The 19,577-nt window shown below is 45.0% G+C and overlaps 2 protein-coding genes across 4 annotated transcripts; one reads left to right on the top strand and one right to left on the bottom strand.

Moving 5' to 3' along the window:
- Window positions 1-1,713: 1,713 nt before the first annotated feature.
- Window positions 1,714-4,436, top strand: dio1 (iodothyronine deiodinase 1). Of its 2 annotated transcripts, none has more exons than XR_009956690.1 (4): window positions 1,714-2,312; window positions 2,407-2,550; window positions 3,040-3,283; window positions 3,620-4,436. XR_009956690.1 is itself a non-coding variant. In XM_037469065.2 (4 exons), the coding sequence occupies exons 1-4, from the start codon at window positions 1,976-1,978 to the stop codon at window positions 3,683-3,685; spliced, it is 747 nt and encodes a 248-aa protein (XP_037324962.1). In that variant the 5' UTR covers window positions 1,825-1,975; the 3' UTR covers window positions 3,686-4,436. The 2 variants fall into 2 exon arrangements, 1 of the variants encoding a protein (XP_037324962.1); XM_037469065.2 differs by having other exon boundaries at window positions 1,825-2,312; window positions 3,084-3,283.
- Window positions 4,437-5,991: 1,555 nt separating this feature from the next.
- ssbp3b (single stranded DNA binding protein 3b) lies at window positions 5,992-19,365 on the bottom strand. Of its 2 annotated transcripts, XM_037469063.2 has the most exons (18): window positions 19,163-19,365; window positions 18,295-18,367; window positions 18,110-18,171; window positions 17,918-18,002; window positions 11,121-11,210; window positions 10,109-10,183; window positions 9,825-9,887; window positions 9,660-9,723; window positions 9,268-9,341; window positions 9,013-9,077; window positions 8,865-8,913; window positions 8,606-8,641; window positions 8,427-8,481; window positions 8,272-8,336; window positions 7,983-8,061; window positions 7,823-7,851; window positions 7,593-7,694; window positions 5,992-7,411 (listed from the first exon to the last, which is right to left on the bottom strand). In XM_037469063.2, the coding sequence occupies exons 1-18, from the start codon at window positions 19,216-19,218 to the stop codon at window positions 7,382-7,384; spliced, it is 1,152 nt and encodes a 383-aa protein (XP_037324960.1). In that variant the 5' UTR covers window positions 19,219-19,365; the 3' UTR covers window positions 5,992-7,381. The 2 variants fall into 2 exon arrangements, with proteins under 2 accessions (XP_037324960.1, XP_037324961.1); XM_037469064.2 differs by lacking the exon at window positions 10,109-10,183.
- Window positions 19,366-19,577: the final 212 nt, after the last annotated feature.

The raw sequence follows: 19,577 nt of genomic DNA, 5'->3' as shown, positions 1-19,577 counted from the left end.
TAAATAGGTTAAAAAAGGTGTTTATATGTCTGTACGTGGACATATTTCCGCACTGAGATAGTGTCTCATTCACCGTAGTGAAACAAACCCGAGTTTGAAGATGGATGTGGTCCAACCGAGGAGGTCAAAGGGAAAATAGTTCATTCTCCGCACTCCACACTCTCTGCTGTGAAATACAGACAAAAATATTTTTTGATTCTAAAACAAAATGCAAAAATCCAACCAAATTTTAACCTGCACCTCATTTAAACACGAAACACTAGTTGCATTTTTACCGAGTTTATGAACACAGCCACCAATCAGAAACAAGTGATGGTGAGCTGTTGTATGAAGACAGATGTAGGTAAAAATGTCTGTTTGGGAAACAAGAAGTAGGGTGTAGTTCATCAGACATTGGATAGAAGAAGTGGATCCACATCTTTAACTTTCAAGTTGTGTACTGTAAGTGCCTTTTAAGGTCTTTAAAGATGCCCTGCGTGTCACTTGAAATGCTGGGGTGTACATATTCTGTACTATTTCTGTCCTATCTGGATGAAGGAAATTTATTTAAGGAATATAGACAGATTGGGGCCTGTGAGGGAAGTCTTGGACAACTATGAATCCTCATGGTCCCCCTCAGTTACCAACCAAGTACAGTACACCATTTTTAATACACGGGTGGTAATAATATAAGCCGATGCTTCCCTGGGGCAGTAGAAAAGGAAGTGGGATATGGAAGGAAACAAAGTGAATTATATACGTCATTACAGATGCTAGCTGTTATAGTCTTTGTCCAATTAAAAACATTGACCAAATTCACCGTTTTCTTTTATTTCAGAAAATACACCAAAAATATGTGAACCTATGTGACTTTCATGGTTTACATGACCTGAGGGTAACTGGCTTTTTTTGTCTTCCTGAAAATAAATATATTTCAGCAAAAAACTTTTAAAATTTAAAAACTTAAAATTCCTTTAAATAATTACAATAGAGGGAAACGTGACATGTCTTTATAACTAGGAAGTACTGAAACTTTGAGCTTACGTTAATGCGTTAGAAAGTAGCAGCAAAATAAAATGTCAGAGGACAGAATTACTGTTATTTGACCCAAGGTGAGCTAACGTTAGCCAAACATTTCTCAGATGTTTGTTGACCATACTACTGAAAAGAATACACTTACATTAATTTACTGGAAAGAAAGAGGACAGCAGTTGGATGCCATGTTGCTAAATGTCACCTAGCGATACGTGAGTATTTAACTAAATTGCATAGTTTAAAAGTGGCGACGCTGACGTGTTAGCTTAATAGCTGCCGCCTTTGCTAATGGCTAACTCCCTCACACTCAGGGCCTTCAGGGTCGGGCATTGTTTCAGGTAACGTCTCACGTCTAACGTTAGGCTCATGGTCAGTTTGTGTTGTGGTATCTCTGGTCGCTGCTTGCAAATATCTCCCGTAAGTGTTCATGATTAAAGAATTAACGCTAGCTAGTATTTTAGCTATTAAGTAACGGGAAGTTAGATTGGTGCAGCTCCTCCCTCAATCGATTTTTTAATTGGTAGCTGAAATTGAAAGTCTGATATAGATAAACATATGATTTTTAATTATGTTTTCTCTCCCTTTATTTGGAATATTCAGGTAATGCACATGAACTGGTAAAGTTGATCACATGCGTGATCGTGGAAAAACTTCGTGATTCACACAAACCTTTACTCTTACAGACAGGGCGTCGTGGGTTTTATTGGGAGAATGAAAGGTAGATTTATATTTATTCATAAGAAAAAAAAAATCAGCCGAGTTTCGGTGCTTGGAAGTATTTGCGACTTGCGATCTAGGAAATTACGAGCTCCGGGAGAGTCCTTGAAGTTAACGTTAGCTGTTGTGCAACGTCACAAAAGTGCAACGTCACAAAGGTGGGCGGTAACTGTCATGTTAAACTATAGTTGTCTGTTTAGGAAGAGACACTTTGCTGTAGGAAGTTCACCACAAAGGGTGAAGAATGGCTTTGCACAGGCTGATGGTTTATTTGTCGACGGCGGGCTCGTTTTGCTTCATGATGGGAATCAATGTCATGCTGTTTGTTTTGCATTTCATTTCACCAAGACTCACCAAGAAGATCATTCTCAAAATGGGTGAACGCGTCACGATGACGCAGAATCCCAAATTCAAGTATGAAGACTGGGGTCTCACGTTTGCCTCTTTTGATTTCGTGAAAACCGCCTCGCACCACATGTGGTTGTCCCTCGGACAGGACGCCTTTGTGGGGAGGGAAGCTCCGGACACACTGGTGGTCAGCATGGATGGAAAAAAAACAAGCATCTGCAAGTACTTAAAAGGTGCGTGACGAGATTTCCAGCTTTTTGTGCATCAATCAGCATGCAATTCCCTTTCTCTCTGCTCCTTGATTTAAAGCTTTGACATGTCCTGCAGGCAACAGACCGCTGGTGCTGAGTTTTGGCAGCTGCACCTGACCCCCGTTCATCTACAAACTTGATGAGTTCAAGCAACTCGTCAAGGACTTCGGTGACGTAGCTGACTTTCTGGTGGTCTACATTGCCGAGGCGCATTCAACAGGTGAGTGACGGCAGCCCGAGGGACAGGTAAAGGTGTCGCTTCGGGTTATTGTTGTCATGGAAACTACATGCGATCCAAACTCTCCAAAGGAAAAGTGAATGCGTGGCCTGAAGGTTCTTGATTTTGGCCCTCCAAATTAATTTGAATGTTGACATGATCCCAGCAATGGATTTACATTTTTAAATGATCACTTGATTTAAAAAAAAAAAAAAAAATTACAGAAAAAAACGAATGATTATGTCACCACATATTAATATTCGACCAAAAAAGTCACATGTTGAGTCATTGGTTTAACTAAAAAAAAAAAAACAAATGTTCACTTAAGAAGCAGAAAAGTTCTTTTCTGATCCTGTTAATGCAGCTGCGTGCTTACGAATCGGGCGGCAACGCCCCAAGCTGCGTGGGCTACATTCCCCTCCATTACACTTATGCAACAGCAATAAAACGCTATTTAGGCGCCGCGTAACCTCGATGTCCTGCTGCGTTCAGCCTCCAGAGTCGCAGTGAAGTCACGTTCTCCATTCCTCTGTCAGATGGCTGGGCCTTTGCCAACAACTTCGACATCAACCAGCACAAGACCCTGGAGGAGAGGCTGTCTGCAGCACAGATCCTGGTGGAGAAGGAGCCCCTGTGCCCGGTGGTGGTGGACGACATGAGCAACGTGTCCGCCATAAAGTACGGCGCCCTCCCCGAGAGGCTTTACGTGCTGCAGGCCGGGAAGGTGGCCTACAAGGTGAGATGCGTGCACGTCACACACTCCGAGGTCCATTTCATGTGGGGTTTTTTTTGAAGGCCAGAAGCCCACATGGTGGGTTTTAAAGTTCCCGACGCTTATCTGCATTCTGCAGTCACGCTATCGCATGAGGCGGAGCTGGGAACCATTCAAACACAATGCTGGGACTCTTGGCACGGGACCAGGCTCGCGTCGGCCGTGCCAGAAACGTAGAGTCGCACGTTATTGAAAGGCGATGCCGTGCCTCCCGATGTCTTCTGGTGGTGTTAACTCTGCGGTCGGGAATGAAAGTGGTACCTATTAATGTCCCTACTTATTTATTTATTTATTTTCCAGGGCACCAATGGGCCTTGGGGTTACAATCCGATGGAGGTGCGTACTTTCCTGGAGAAGAATGAATAAGGTTGTTTGTCTATTTGGCATGTGACCAGTTTCATCTGTAGGGGGGGGTCTCTGTTCAGCAGGCGTCAACCTCATAATCATAACATATGTAAAACAATACCTTTCTTATATCAATACTTAAATCAGTTAACTGCTATATCTATTTGTCTGCTCTTAACTGTAAATATACTGTTCAAACTTGCACTAATGGAGCTTCTGGGCCTATTTTGTACTTTTTGTACGGAAAACGCGGCCATACTTGTCACTCTCCGAGTTTGGACTCTCCTCTCAATCTTTCCGAGTGACGGCTGCAGATTAAACCGTCGGCCTCTGTAGCCAGATGAAGTGAAAGAGGGAGACAGTCCGGTCACGAGTTTGTGACGGCCCACATTCGGAGGACATTTGTCACCTAAATTGTCTTGAATTTCTCTAGTCTTAAAAGACTACTATTTGAAGTCAATGAACACACCTCCACCTCTCATGCAAGTTCAGTTATTATGTTTAGCTTTAACTGCATTTACTAAGGTTTTCTGTTTTAAAACGAGTGCTCCAACATGAGTTCACCAAAGGATGTTTTTTTGTATGATGATTACAGTGCAAACCTCTAGGAAACTGTAATCTGATGGATGACTTGAAAAACAGCCTTCTCTGAATTATGTAGCAGCATTTAGGATGACATGTATTTTCATTAAGGTACAATAAAGAGTAACCCGGGCAAAAAACAAAAAAACAAAACCTCCTGAATAAAATTCTCAATTGCATACGAGTCTAATTACTCTGCCGTTTGTCTATTCATCGCCTTTGTTTGATCAGGCCGCTGTTTGCCGGGTTGTCTGGCAGTGAAAGACGCAGAGTGTCCTGTTCTGTATGTGGGTCAGTCCAAGTTCAACAAGTACAGACGGATGGACAAACAGTGACCTGTGATGGGAGTTAATACCTAACTGTCCAGTCTTTGCACATCCATTGATTTTTCAGGCCTCCGGCGTTTGTGGTCTCACTACGGAAGGGGCGGCCTCCCCCGGTTATAATCCTTTCCATGTTTGACATGAAGCAAAGTGAGCGTGTTGCATTGATTTCCCCCCCCCCCCCCAAGTCAAAGAGCTGCATCAGCGGGGATTTGAGCAGACTGGTTAGTGTAAAAATGACTGGAAAATAAAATCTCTAAAAAAGAAGCTTTATCCAGAGTGATAAAAAAAAAACGGTATGATCGTGGCCTCTGACCTCAAAGCTACCACCAGGGACTGTTTGTGAACCAGCAGGGCCTTTTTATTTTTTTATTTTTTTTCCTCCCCCTTTCCTTCTTTCATAAGCTCCATTCCGTGTCTCTAAAGTTGGAGAGCAGGTTTGGCTCCGGCCCAGCGAGGCCACATCCTGTGGAGAGCAGCTCGGCTCCCTTTTGTCATGACAGGAACCACAGCGCTGTCAGATCCTCCCAGCCGTGGACTCCAGTTAGAGTTCGCCTATGAATCGTTAAGAAAAACCGAAGCCCACACAGTGTATTCGCTTGCTTTTATGAAGTGTAAATATTTACAGGTCTCTGTAAAGCAGTGAGGGTCCTCTGAAGATCCACCAGAGGGCAATGTTTTGGGGGTCTTTTTAGACCTTGGAGTGACCCATCTTGCTAAATTTGAATTAATTTCAAAATCTAGCTGGCCCACAAAGTAATATTAATTCAAATGTTTTTCTTTTATTGTGGTCTAAAGGGGTTTAAGCCAGGCTATTTGATAATTAGCAGTGAAGATAGAACAAAGCCTTGATGGGGATATTGTCACAAACGTCCTACTTTTACAAAGAGGCATCAGATGGGTCTGGGGAAATTGGTTTTACAAATGCCATGTGCTGCACACTGAATGTCCTGGTAAGATGTTTAAACATCTTAAGAACTACACACACAGTCCCACAATAGATCTGACCTAAAAAGCTCTACATGGTTGAGTCCTGAGGAAACCCGATCCCCGCCTCGCCCCCTGGACGCCACACATGCATCCAAACACTATTTATTAATAATATTCTCTTTAAATGCTCCAAAGTTGCAGAATGATTGCAGCGGTAACCATAATGTGATTAAAGTCGTGGTGTTTGGAACAGAATAGTTTAACAAATGTTACCATTTCTGGACTAATCGACTTATTTTTCCATATGAAAAGTGCTAATTAAATGAAATTTATTACTTAACTGAACCACTGTGCCCTTCCTTTCCATCACGCCGCCCCCCCCCCTATTACCTCTTGGGGATTAAAGTTTACCAGTCATGTTCACATCTTCAGCAGCATATTGTTCAACACGTTGTATGTACAAGCCACAATAAAGAAAACCAACACATGTCGTTAAGTTATTGTAAAATTATATTAACAAGCAATCTTTCCTCAATTTGAAATAAAAAAATATCAGCAAATAAAGGCAACATAGGACAGATGTATAGAATGCGTAATGTTCACAAAAAAAAATTCATCACATTTACAAGACTGCTAAGTTTATAATGACGCCTACTAGAATCATTTAGAAAGCTTTGACTAACTGAATAACTGGAGCAATATATGTAGTCAAAGATTGTATCAAAATATAAAAAAACAAAAAAAATGTGTGAGCGGGCAAGAAGGGGCGGGGCAAGAGGACTACCAATGATACAGGAGGCCAACAACCAATACCTACGTAGGGGTTTAAATGGGCCGCTCATTCACAGACATTTCATCATAAATCAGCCAAACCGGAGCTAAGGCCGCGACGATGGAGAGCACAGGTAGAGGGAGATATACGCCACATCGTAAAAGCAGGTGTCCACATAGAGAAGAGCAGCACTAGGTAGTATGTTGTACACAGACTCTCAGCATTCATGCACTCACTTCTTACGCCAATGACGGGTTCCCCTTTTCGACAGGGCGCGGGACCGCGTTGCCGACGACAACGACGGCCCCAATGAGGTGGGGACTGGGGTTTAAGGAACGGGATCAAATTGTGACATTGTAAAAGCCATCTGAGCACTTGCATACCGTGAAAAGGTCGTCACAATAACAGCCGTAAACTTTTAAGTCTTTCTAACCCCCCCCCCCCCCTGTCCCCCATAGAAACGTCTTTAAATAGAAGGGCGGGCATTGGGTACGAGAGTACGTTATTCAGAAAAGGTGGCCACAGAGTAAAAAGGCAAATTCTGAGTCCTATGTCAAAGTGTGACACAGTACGCATGGCGATAAGTAAAAAGACAAGACAATGACGTTTCTGAGCCCACGATGCATACGCACACTCTCCAGTGTTTTAAGTGACAAAAAGCGGAGAAATTACCTGCACATCTTGCACCACAAAGCAATAATTAAAAAGTATAAGAGGTAAACTTCAACCATTTTCTTCCCCCCTCCCTCCCTCTCTCTCCCTCTCTCTCTCTTTGCTCTTGGGTTGAGGGGGCCAAGAGGATTATGGGGGCTCTGCAGAGAACATAAAACGTGTCATGTATGCATTTCAGTAGCTGGTTGTCACACTCTGGGTTGTGATGAATGGAGAAATGGGCCTTCATTTTGAGCAGGGAGCAGCAGTCGCCAGCCTTTTGGATTCTCCTCCGATCAGCATTCTGCCGTTTAGCATGGAACCAAAATGGCGCCCGTCCCTGATTCGATGCTGATGTGTTTGGCCGTGTCCTATTGGGAGCTCAGATCCTTGGAATGATGGCAAATGATGTCGGGTGGGGGGAGGGGGAGGGGGCGCGGGGAGGGGCGGTCAGGGAGGTCACACGCTCATGGTCATGGTCGGAGAGTACTGTGGAGGCACGGACAGGAGAAGAGAGGATTTTAAGAAACAAACCAAAACACATCTCGTCCCTACCAAGGTCTCCCGGACCAGACGCCGGGCCCCCTCGCCACGCCGTCTCCCGAGGTGGGCGGGGTTAACGAGCCCCTGCCTCCGTCAGAGCACGGTGGCGGTCTCTGCCGGGACTCACATTCTCGCTCTGAAAAGAGTGGAGGAAGTTTCCACTCAGCTCGCCGTCGTCCCTCGGGGTCCCAGGGGGATTGCTAATGCCACTTAAATTGTTTGGGGAATTCTGGAAACAAAAGGTTTCACAATGTTTTGATTTAAAACATGTATTACAACTGATGTATTGCATTACACGTGTATTCATGATTAAGCTTTGAATGCAAACCCCCCCCCCCTCATGGTTACAGTATTTACCTTGTTCATTCCATCCAGATCACTAGAGCCTGAGAATGAAAAAAATATGGAAAACAGTGACCATGAGAAAGGAGACAAATTACTTCTCAAAGGATTTAATGCACACAAAACACGTGCGTGTGTGTGTGTGTGTGTGTGTCGTGGTAGTCGTCGGCGTTACCTAGTGACCCGTTCATGTGGTGCGGTTCCATCCCAGCCATGGCTCCCAGGGGTCCGTCTGAGCCGGGGCCCATGGGGAACTGGAGGGGAAACAGGACAACACAGACTCACTAACCGCGTCTCTCCAACACCTGACCGGGCTCAATTGGGTCACTTGTTAGTGACTTCAAACGCTTCAGTGAAGTGTGAAGGGATTATCTAAAAATGTGCGCCACCTTCAAAACATATGCCAACTGTACTAACGGAACTTCTACTTCCATATCAAAGACAAGCGAGGAACCAGAACTTACGTTGTTTCGGTTACCGGGTCCAGTGTTGATCATGGTGTACAAATTGTCACCAGAGTTGTTTGAGTCTGGAAAAAGTTGCGATCATACGTGTGAGTGGTACTGGATGGTTTGTGAAAAGGGGAATGGTTAAGAGCTTAGTTTAAGGAAGCACCAACCTGCAGGGCTGGGCATGATGGGAGTTCCTGGGGGCCCCCCACCTCCAGATGCACCCTGTCGAGAGTAAGACAAAAGATGCAAAAGAACAACATTTAAATGCAAAACATTTGACAGGATATGTTCCCTCGCGGACCATCATACAGTATGTGCAAGTGAGGCTGCCGGGATGTGTTCTCACCCCGTATGCACCAGGAGAGGGTGATGAGTAAGGCATCTGAAACCAAACACACAAACATCACACACCAGTAATGGGCGAGAGAAAACCCTTTCGATAACTCAAAATGTCACCACGTGATCACCCTAATAGCATTGCGGCGGTCTGTCCAACTGTCCGTGGAAACCGTGACACATAATACTACAATTACATCCCAGCTCTGAGAGCCAACGGACTGCAACCCAAACCGGCCTTTGTTCTGCGTTTGTGCAGCAGTACTCACAGAGTTGGCATTGTTGGGATTGGGCCATGGCCGACCAGTCCCGGGGCCCCTAGATGGTGAATAAATACATAGCATTTAGTTTTTTTTTATTATTAGGCATTAAGGTTTAAGGAAAGAGTACTTTTACACATTGAAAAAAAAGGCTCACATGTTCACTCCAGGCATACCAGGGCCCATGGAGTTATGTGGAGGCCTCATTCCGCCACCAAAGTTCTAAAAGACAAGTAAAAAACGTTGCAGTGTGAGAGAAATAAAACCAACAACATCAGAATGACTTTGGTTTGGTTGGTTGAAAATTCACAAAAGCTTAAGAGTCTACAAACTAGTCTGGTACAAACTAACTGAGATCATAGAGGCAGGGGGGAGGGGGAGATATTGTTCTAGGTTAAGTGGAATAGCCTACCTGAGGGCCGGGCCCCATAGGTCCCATACCCCGAGGGCCACTCATTCTCTGCATTGGCCCCAAGTTAGGATGGCCTGGATGGGAAAAAAGGAAATTGACGTCAAGCAATAAGCCAGGAAATAATTCCTCTGCTGTAGGGGGCAGCATGTAAATAAGATTAGACAAGTGCTTCATAATATAGCTGATAATACGACAACAAGCAATATAACTATACAACGACAAGAATAAAACAACAATAAAGTTGCAAATTCTGACTCAAAAAGACTCAGAAAAAACTCAGTGACATTATCGGGCCCCAGAACAACCTGCTTCTTAAAGAGAATCCTAAAATCCATAATAATGAAGAAGAACTGGGGCGATGTTGGATCTGTTTGTTCTGGACTGAGTCGCACCTTGTGGCCGCGTTGGGTCCATGTTGGGCAGCATTGGATGAGAACCTGGTCCTCCGCCTGGTGGCTGCAGGGGATAAAAAAAAAACAACCTTGTTTTCTCCATCCCTGGTGTGTGAGAGTGTGTGAGTGAGAGCGAGTGAGAATGAGAGAGAGAGAGAGCTCTACCTGGTTGGACATCCTGATTGGGGGACCTCTTGGGCCTCCAGCAAAGCGAGGAGACATGAAAGACTAAAACAGAAACAACAATGCGCCATGAAATTTAGAATAACTAAAATGACAAACATCTCTCAAAAGCCAAGACTTTGTGTTTCTTGGTTTGTGTGAATATAGAAAGCAGCAGAAAAGCATTAAGCTGAGACAGATGCCAGAGCATGAAGCATCAGCACGGAGAACCCCCGTTCTCAAATGGTGGCACAGAAGAGAAAAGAGGGAGCGAAAGAGGGAGTTACCTGGCTGTGAGGTCCCATCATACTGTTAGGGGGAGGGGGCTGGGGGTGAGGAGAGCCCTGGGGACCAGCAGGACCCTGTGGCATCGCACAAATTAAGGAGAGGCATGAAAGGAGGGAGAGAAGAGGGAGGATGAGACAAAGAGAACGAGGAAGCGAGAAACAGAAGTGACCGAAGAGGGGCAGAGAGAGAATAGCAGGATTACGGCAGAGCAGTGGGCAGTTAAGAGTGCCAGAACTAATGTGAACAAAAAATAAAAAAACAGTACAAAATACAGATCCCTAATTCCATGTACCAAAACAGTGCAAAAGAGACTGAGCAGACAAGAGCAAGCAAATGATTTAGCCTTGAGTGACAGAGTGGGTGTGCGCTTGTCAGTCATCAAGAAGACTGCTGCATGCAGCATGTCATCAGTGCTAATTCCCTCTGAATTAACAGTGCCAATTAAGCTCTATGCAATTAGCTCTATAACAAACACAAAACACCGGCACTGTGTCGCTAAAGCTGCTGATCAGAGCGAGAGCGAGCTCAAATTCAGCCCCCCCCCCCATGGAAATCATTTATTTTCCTGATTTGTTGATCACATAACGAGTAATAAACCGGTGGATATCCGGGTTTGATCTAGTTGAGGGGGGGGAGCAACATTGCAATTTGACGTCGCCCCTTTGAGCTGCATCCATGCGGTTGCCTCGCCAAGAGTTCATTCTCGTAACGTATTGATTTTCAGTAGGTGCAGCACCTTTCGATTCCTCCATTAGGGAAACTGGCCGGGGCCACGCCTGCCTGTTTGCAGACACAGCGTCTGTGATGTTTACTACTAAGTTCCCCGCGCTCAGCGGAGCGAAAAATGGTGCAGGAAAACAATCAGCTCATTAGATCATCTGTCCAGCCGCGGGGGGGGGCTCCAATTTATGGCGAGTTTGATTACTTATGGAGAAAGGGACCTGTGAGGCGCAGTCGGTTTAAGACTGCTGAACAATAACAGACGCCATCGGTGTGGTAAATATCACTGACCTGGAAAAAGCCGGGTGGCATGGGTCCTCCCGGCATGCCATCACCAGGGGGCATCCCTCCCATCACAGGACTGGGGGCTGCTGCTGCACTCTATACGAAAAAGGAAAAAGAAACGCGGTCAGTACAAACGCTGAACTTTTAACATGCAGATGAAACGCTCTTGCTGGGAATCTGTTTAATCCCTTCATGACTGAGGTTCTTGGCACACCCGGCCCACAGGATGAGCACGTCTGAGAAATTGAATGTTCTTACAAAGTCCTTCTCACGCACGCATCACTGGAAAAGCATGTGACGAAGGGAGCAGGGATCGCTGTTCGGGGGGGGGGGGGGGGGGAAATCCCGAACGCCCATTTTCCCTGACTTGTGACAAGAGTGGCATTTCTTTGAAAATGTTGTTGAGGATGGAAGTGGAAACCTTTAAAAACAGCCACGTCCATCTGAGGAAATACGTCACCATCACATCACAAGACGCCGCTGACGATGCATTTAAACCCAGAAACGATTTCCCGGTTGGGCGTCGATGCTTTGCCCTTGTCTCGCTAACTAGTTTACCATTCAGTAGATCACATGAACACCGGACAAAAACAGGGCAAAATAATAAGAAACCTCTACACATCCATTTGGCCTTGCCCCCTTCTTGTTCTGTTCATTTTAGGGAGTTGACATCCAAAGTATTGAATTCCTGCCATCTGCTGGTCTTTCCCTCACCCCCCACCCCCTTATTCCAGCACGGCCATGGCATGTGTGAGAGAGGACAGAAATGTTCCCGAATGTAGTGCCTGTGTGGATGGTGGAAATCCACAGGGACTCGCCGGAGGTTCGTCTGAAGAAATGTTGCCATCAATCTGATTTGCGTCATTGTGTGTTTTGCCTTTACAAAACCTGTGCAGAATTGATTTGATTCAATTCCATATTATTTGAGTTGGAACATCACTGTCAACTGATCCCAAAAGTGAAGAAAAATGCATTCAAAATAGATTCTTTAAACTTTTGAACGTCGACTGGATGGAAGCAGCGTTAATGGGAGGGGGGCGGGGTACGAGGCCTCTGCACCCGTTTGAGGTCCAGTGGGATCCACCGAGGCAGTGGCTCCAAAGTGCTACTGCACAGTGGGGGGGGGGGGGGGGGGCTCACTGGGCTGATATCCTGCTCAAACCACGGCCCTAATTCGCTAATGTGCCATTTGCTTCGGTCACACGCTGATAATTGACTGAGTTTCTCTTCCCTGTAGCTGAGGCAATCTGAGACGGGCTAATGTCTTCAGGCTGGGGGGGGGGGGGGTTGGCTTCCACAGAATCGCTTAAGAGCGAGTGATGCCCCTTCAGTCTACTTTTCTCATGCAGAGCTGTGATGGTGTAGGTAAACAAGCAGTGGTTATTTGAGCAATGGATGTACCAACACACACACACACACACACACACACACACATGGTCTAGAGCTGTAGACATCACCGGTCAATAGCAAACACACTCCCTGGTATTGACTGCTCCTTCCCTAATTATATCTGTTGGGGCGGCCACTGCAGGGTCACTGTGAAATACCTCAGCACGGAGCGAACTGAGGCCACACAGAGCACCTCAGCGGGCCCCCACCACCGGGACACAGGCTGAAAATCTTCCGAAGTACACTGATGAGAAGACATTTTCTGGAGATTTCAGTCAATCCACAGATCAAATTTGCCCTCTCATGAGGGCACAAATTTGGTTGGTCTCAGAATTTAGTCAATTTTGTGTATGAAAACATTTGAACTGAGATTTAAAATGAACCTAATTCCCACTGTTGAAGATACAAAGATCTAAACAAAAACTTTAAGCCCTAGAACTGAAATGAAGTCAGGCACCCACTTTGAAATATCTCACATATGGAGGAAAGCACAGAGCCTCCCACTTAGGTGTAAGCAGCATGTATATGTTTGGTGACCTAAATGGTTTGTGATGCTTTTTACCATTGACGCAATAAATAGTGCTTCCTCAGAGATAACAGTTTGTACTTGTATTTAATTTGTCACCTTAAGTTAACAGGCAACAACAGACCTTTATTGTAACTGATAAGAAATTTAACCGTTTCACACCAAAGATACAAACAAAAGAATACTTCAAATAAATGTGCATAGATACACAAAAAATGAAACTATTGTACCAACATGAAGCAACACATAGGTCACAATGTGAAGCTTTCAGTAGGATTCATTGGTATATTAATGATGTCGCTTTTCCGCATGATAAAATCTGCATATATTTATCCTCTGGATTGCTTATCTATACCTGACACAAGGGTATGTTGGCGATCACATGACCACTATGGTCTGTTAAGAAGCAGGCGGAGTCACCATTGAAGATATAGAACAGTAATGGTCAATTTTTTCTTTTTTTATAGGACCTCAGAAATCAGCTAGTTGACATGAAATAAGTTTATTTCATCAGTTGATCTTATGTCAAAGTCAGTCTGTTTTTGGGGGGTATATACTTGAACTGTAGAATATGGAAAATATAACCAAATTATCTGCATACATAAAATATGACCTGTTTTGCAAGACAAACGAGACTGAAGTCAAGATCCCGCCTCGGCTGAAACTATAACCGACTTGGAAGGATTTCCCCGGGTGTTACTCCATCTACGCCGCATGGCCCGACAGGTCTACAAACACAAACCGGCTTAATATTAACATCGCTTTTACGAGGAGATTTTTTCATGACTCATTAAATCAAAGAGCAGAAAAGGCATCTCAGAAGCTAAATAATTACTACAATAACAGCTAGCTATTCTTTTTATCGTTGTCGGAGCCACGCTCTTTGTCAAATTAATGTACCCTTTGGGAGGATAACCAATCAGAACGCAACAAAACACGTTAGGAGGGATACTAGCTAGAGCTCTTTTATACGATTACTGACTGCTTTATTGTTTCTGATGGGTTCTAAAAGCACTGAAATCATACAGTCAGAAGAAAGGAAATATAACCAGGAGTAAATATTAGGAATCCAACAATGACCTGATGATATCACAAACAGAAGGAGGGCACCGTGTTCTCGCAGTGACTAAATTCACCAAGAACATTCCTACTCTTTTTCCACATGCAGTTAAGATCAAAACTAGTCAGGTGACATCTTAGCCCTGAAGAAATCTGATCCAAGTAGGAAGGAGGACTTTTCAGAAGCTTAGGAGTTTCTTGAGCAGAGGAGAGCATCGTGAAAAGACAAAGAGGTAGTGGAAATACTTTGGGCTTCGCTTTTTCAAGTACATTTCCAATCCCAGTTGACATTAAGTTGCGTTGATATTTTCAACTAATGCAATAATTGCAGCTCCTCTCCAAAGATATCCATCCTTGTTCCCTGACTGCATTTGAACAGAGATCGGAAGTATATTCTTCATCTAAAAAGGGAAAGTATGTTGTAGAACTAAAGAAAACATTCATGATGCGACTGGAGGAGGGAGTTCATCATAGATGAAGGTTTGATCTCCCGTATCCAGTTTCACAGCAGAGCGTTATATGGTTATATTACAGGGAAACGGCCCAATGTTTTGTTCCTCTCCCCTCAAGAAGCCCTTTCCCGGAATAAGGCCTGCAAAGAAATAACGCAAAATAACACTGTATTTAAGGTAAAAACTAAAACAATGTCAACAATTGACACATCTCTGTAGGAGGCAGTAACTGAAAGCAACATGCACTGTTATGTTTAACCCTTATCATGTCTAACTAAAGCCCACAGCTGTGCTTGCTTGACTGTCCCAAATAGCCCGATGCTGCTTTCCTCTCGAAAAAGGAGCCCCGTCTGTTCACAGTCTATGTGGAGCAGGAAAGGGGCAGATGTCTCAGCCCTGCCCCGGGCTACGAGGCTCTTGTCTGGGGCCTTCCATACAACTTCCCAGGGGACCTCTTTCAGAACAGACTACCCCCCACAACTAACATGATTCAGCGTGTACATGTGCGTAGATAAAAGCACACAAGAGCAATCCCAGCCTAACAAATGTCTCCTTGAATTCTTGAACCACTGAAGGAGGTTACAAAAGGCCAGCGCGACGGCGGATGTGCTCGTGCGCTCTTTACAAAAACAAAAGAGGGCAATACGGAAGGCGGGAGGGTGGGGTGGGGGGGAAGCAGGGTGAGAATGACCACGAGGTTGACCGAGAAACCCCTCCCCCCCCCCCAAAAAAAACACAATGGTATACTATAGCAGAAACCGTTGGATTTAAAAAGGGGATGATGAAGAAGTGGTTTGGGTATTTGGGTCGCTGCACAGACCACCCAAATGTCGGCTCCTGACCTCGCATGCTCTTAAGAGCCTCACTTCTTCCACTGGAGCCGACGCTCAAAAGAAACCAGCCCCTATGTTTAGCTTGTAAATGTTTAACCATCAATCAACATCGTAAAACCCGCCGTGAATCCTGACTGGATGCTCTCCCTCTGGTGACTTCCTTCCACTTCTCATCTCCATCCCCGATCCTCCCTCTTCTTCTTGTTGTTGTTGTTGTTCACTCCCTCAGCTCCTTCGAGGAGGTGGACGCTGGGTATATGCCACAGTGCCACTCCCCTTCCCCCTACCCCCTCCAATCTGCCCCTCAGCCGCATGACAGCCATCAATCAGCCGCGGACGCCATGGCGACGGGGCCCCTTTGGGGAGCGTCAGTCAGGCCCAGTTTTTACGAGCCCTGCTGGCTAACAGCACAACCATCACCTCCCCCACACCTAGACAAAGGCACAGGGTTCAAGAACCAGTTCTGTCCACACACACGCTCACGATTGACTCCCAGCATTCACAAATAAAGAGAGAAACGAACATTGGAGCAAAGGGCAACCACAAGATGTCGGGGAGAGTCAACTGCACACAAACTCCCAAAGCTCTCTGCCACAGCAGCTCACTGCCCAGACTGACGACTATTCCATGATTTGCTTAATGTTTTCCATGTTATGAAAATTGTCTCTGTGGAACCACAAGCTGCGACCTGACATTTTATTGTGTGCTGTTGGAATTTTTTCAGAACCCGTCTGCAGTTTAAATTTAAGATGCATCCCTGCGATGCGAGACCATCCAACCTGGGAAGATATTGCAATCAATTATAAGAAATTAGGCTTGTTGAGATAAAGTTGGTTTCAAATCAAAAGGCAATCCCCCACCTGCATGTGTTAGAATAATTAGGAATGTGTTTTTTGAAAGGGGCAGAGCCACTGTGTAGCCTCTCTCCTGCTCCCAGGTCACCTGCCAGATCAGGAGGCCCGTTGCCCTGACAACCCTATCTGCCAGAGCAGGACCAACATCTCTGTTTAACCCCTTCCTGTCTTGATACATTGTCAACAGTCCTTAGAAACTGAGATGTGTGTCAGTCATCCTGAGAGTGCTCCTAACTCTTAACTCTATGTCTTTCCTTGGCCGTGCTGATACAGCAAAAGCCCCCTTTTTTAATCTAATTTACGAAGCTACCTGGTAAAACACAACATAGGAAGCTCCTAGCCAGCAGTTTGCACTCTCTGATCCTAAAGAGGCTAAAAAAACAACAACAATGCGCTGTTTTCTCTAAAACGGCACGATTATGAAGATGCAAAACACCTAGACCATGCAAATATGAACTTGTTCCATCAAGTGATGTGCTTGTCCTGAGCAATATTGAATAGATTAGGGGATAATTCTTTTTTTTTTTTGACCCGGCACGTTTTTATTTCCTGCATAAGATACTTAAAGCGACCACACATCAACGTAGCAAACAAGCCGTGTCAGGTTTCCCCCTCCTTTTCAGTGAAGATGCAGCTTGTGTGACAGACAGGGAGAATGCCGTACACTGACAAATCCATTTTTTTGACAACTGAACCGTCTGAGCACAAACACAAATAGCCCACACGTTTACCCACTTTTCTGTCTGAAACAGAATTGCTTTTAGCCTTTGCTAACCAATATAAAAAATGTATAACCGTTAAAAAAACAAGTGGGTAAGACATTATTTCATAATGTCACCCCACCTGGACGTGGCTTTTGTTTACAGCGTTTCCACAACGTAACCAAGAAGAGCCTCTTCAAAAAAAAACTCTTCTCCATAAACCTTTTCCATTTTGGGGAGTCCCTATTGATTCTTAGCTAAAGATTTTCCAGGACATTTTCCTCTTAGCATAATTTGTTTTTGCGAATGAGTGTAAAAGGTGACAACTGTTTGGGTTTTTTTTCACGGCGGTAGGGAACCATGTGGGTTTACAACGCTCTCAGAAGTTATGCTGGAACACAAAAAAAAATGTCTTTCTGGTCTTCACAGTCAAGGCAGGGCGCTTTGAGCATGGCAATGATAAGGGGAGAGAGCGCTCGACGGGTCCTCCTTAGGACATGCTGACATAAGCAGCATTATCCCGAAAGCGTCCTGTTGGACGCATCATTCGACCCACCAATAGGGCAAGATGGCGATCGTAAATTAAGAAGAAAAAAAAAGGCATGCTGTCCTGAATTGCATTAGGTAGCTCAAAACAGCTCCAAATGTGCAGTGGGCAAGATAGAAACGACGCTCACCTCTAAGAAGACTAAAATCAGACAGACTTTGGCGTAAATCATGATCATTATTCAAGCTGAAAGGAACCGCAATAACCTGAAGCTGCATCGGTCTTAAAGGGGAATGTGGGAGATTTGGTCAGGCTTGGAGTGTTCACAAACAGAGATTGCGAGCACTTTGCTATGATAGCTCCCACGAAGAAAAAAAAAAAAATCTGACTCATTGCAAAAAGCCCAGGTCAGAGGCACCTTATTTACACTCCTTGTGAGCCTTGAGAGCAGATTTGTTGTCTTCTTTATCAGTGCAACAGTTCCCATGTAAGAACTACTCACGTAATCATGGAAGGCTTTTGCTTCGCTGGAGTGGTCACATGTCTCTCTCCTCTCTGGTGCAGCACAATACAAGTCCCAGAATACACTGTGGACAAGACAGACCATGAAGCAAACAGCTAAAAAAAACAAAAAAAAAAAAAAACACAAAACCTCAGGACATGTTTACAGGGAGACAGAATATTTCTCACTTACCACCACCAAGAATGTAGGAATCCAGGGGGTTCTCCGAGCGTTATGTTCTTCTCCCATCGGATCTAGTAAAAGGAGGGCGTTCAATAATTACCCAAATAGACTGCAAAACACTAAGATAGATGTGTTTAAATATAGAGAAAATGCATTATAGGATGGATGTACTTTCCCCTAAAATATTCATCTACCTCTGATAAAAAGGTCTGTGCAGACTTCTGTGCTCCTATGTGCAACAAATACTCGTAGACGTACAAAGCCAACCTGCGTGGGGGAGAAAAAACAAACAAACAAACTAAACGTTAGGCTTCACATTTTACGAAGTGCCACCAAATGGTTAAAAAATAAAAAATAGACGTCAACCAGCAGATTGAATCTTCTTCAAACGGCCACAGTGAGTGACTGGAGTCGGGCACAGGGCCTCTGAACAATGGCTGCCAAACAGCCAAGAAATTAAACGGGGGAGTGTGTGTGTGTGTGTGTAACCAACGGCGAAACCTGAGGACGACTCACTACAAAGAGGAGGTTAAAAGAAAGTGATAAAAACAAGCGCAGTCATTTAAACGTTAAAAAAAAGGACAGTCTGCAGGGTATTAGCTCGGGTACAGTACCCTGGTGGCACTGATGGGGCTGAGGGAAATAAAAAAAAATAGGGGGAGCCTATCAACAACAGTGAAAACAATGTACCGTGTAGAATGGCCATGTTATTGTTTTTATCCTCCATTACGGGCCGCGCGACCGGAAAAACGCGAGAAAAATAAATAAATAAAAGAGTAAAAACCGCCGGTTGAAACGCAACAGAACTCCAGTCGGAAGCGTTCGGTTGAGGTGTGAAAAAAGGAGCCAGCAGGGAGATGTGAAACACGGCTCATGGGGGGTGGGGAAGGGGGACAGCAGTTTGGGGGGGAAATGGCGAGCCGACGAGGCGGTTCATTCAATCCGGAGGAGGAAATCCTCTCTCGGTAAACCCGTCCAGCGAACAACAGAGAGCGAGTAGGGAACAACTTGGCGAGGCACGGAAGAAAAAAAATACAGAATATTAAACGTTCCTCGGCTTACTTTTCTCGCGCTTGGCCGTCCGACGGCACCGGGGTGCCTTTGCCTTTGGGGAACATTGTTTTGTTCGGGAGGACGACCGCCTTCACTTCCTTTTTTTTTTTTTCTTCCTCCGTTATTTCATCTGTCAGATCATCGCGGCCGCGACCCTCTCTCACACACTCCAACCGCACTCCTCCTCAACCCGACGACTCAACCGAGCCTGGTCCGTGTGGGGGGGGCGGGGGGGAGGAGGAGGTGGGGCGAGAGGCGGGGCCAGGTCTGAGTGTCGCGTCCAACAGCCAATGAGAGCTCGGGCGCTTCTTAAGGTCTGCCTCAAGACTTGCTTTCAATTTGCTACGAGCTTTTACAGTTTGTGATACTGAGTATCAATGAAGATTCATTAAAGAATATTGAATGGTTCTTGTGTTGATTATTT

This window comes from Pungitius pungitius, chromosome 7 (assembly GCF_949316345.1).
Source record: "Pungitius pungitius chromosome 7, fPunPun2.1, whole genome shotgun sequence".
In the NCBI taxonomy this organism is placed as follows: Eukaryota; Metazoa; Chordata; class Actinopteri; order Perciformes; family Gasterosteidae; genus Pungitius; species Pungitius pungitius.
The sequence above is the reverse complement of the archived record's forward strand: the minus strand, read 5'-3'. Positions and strand labels throughout refer to the sequence as shown.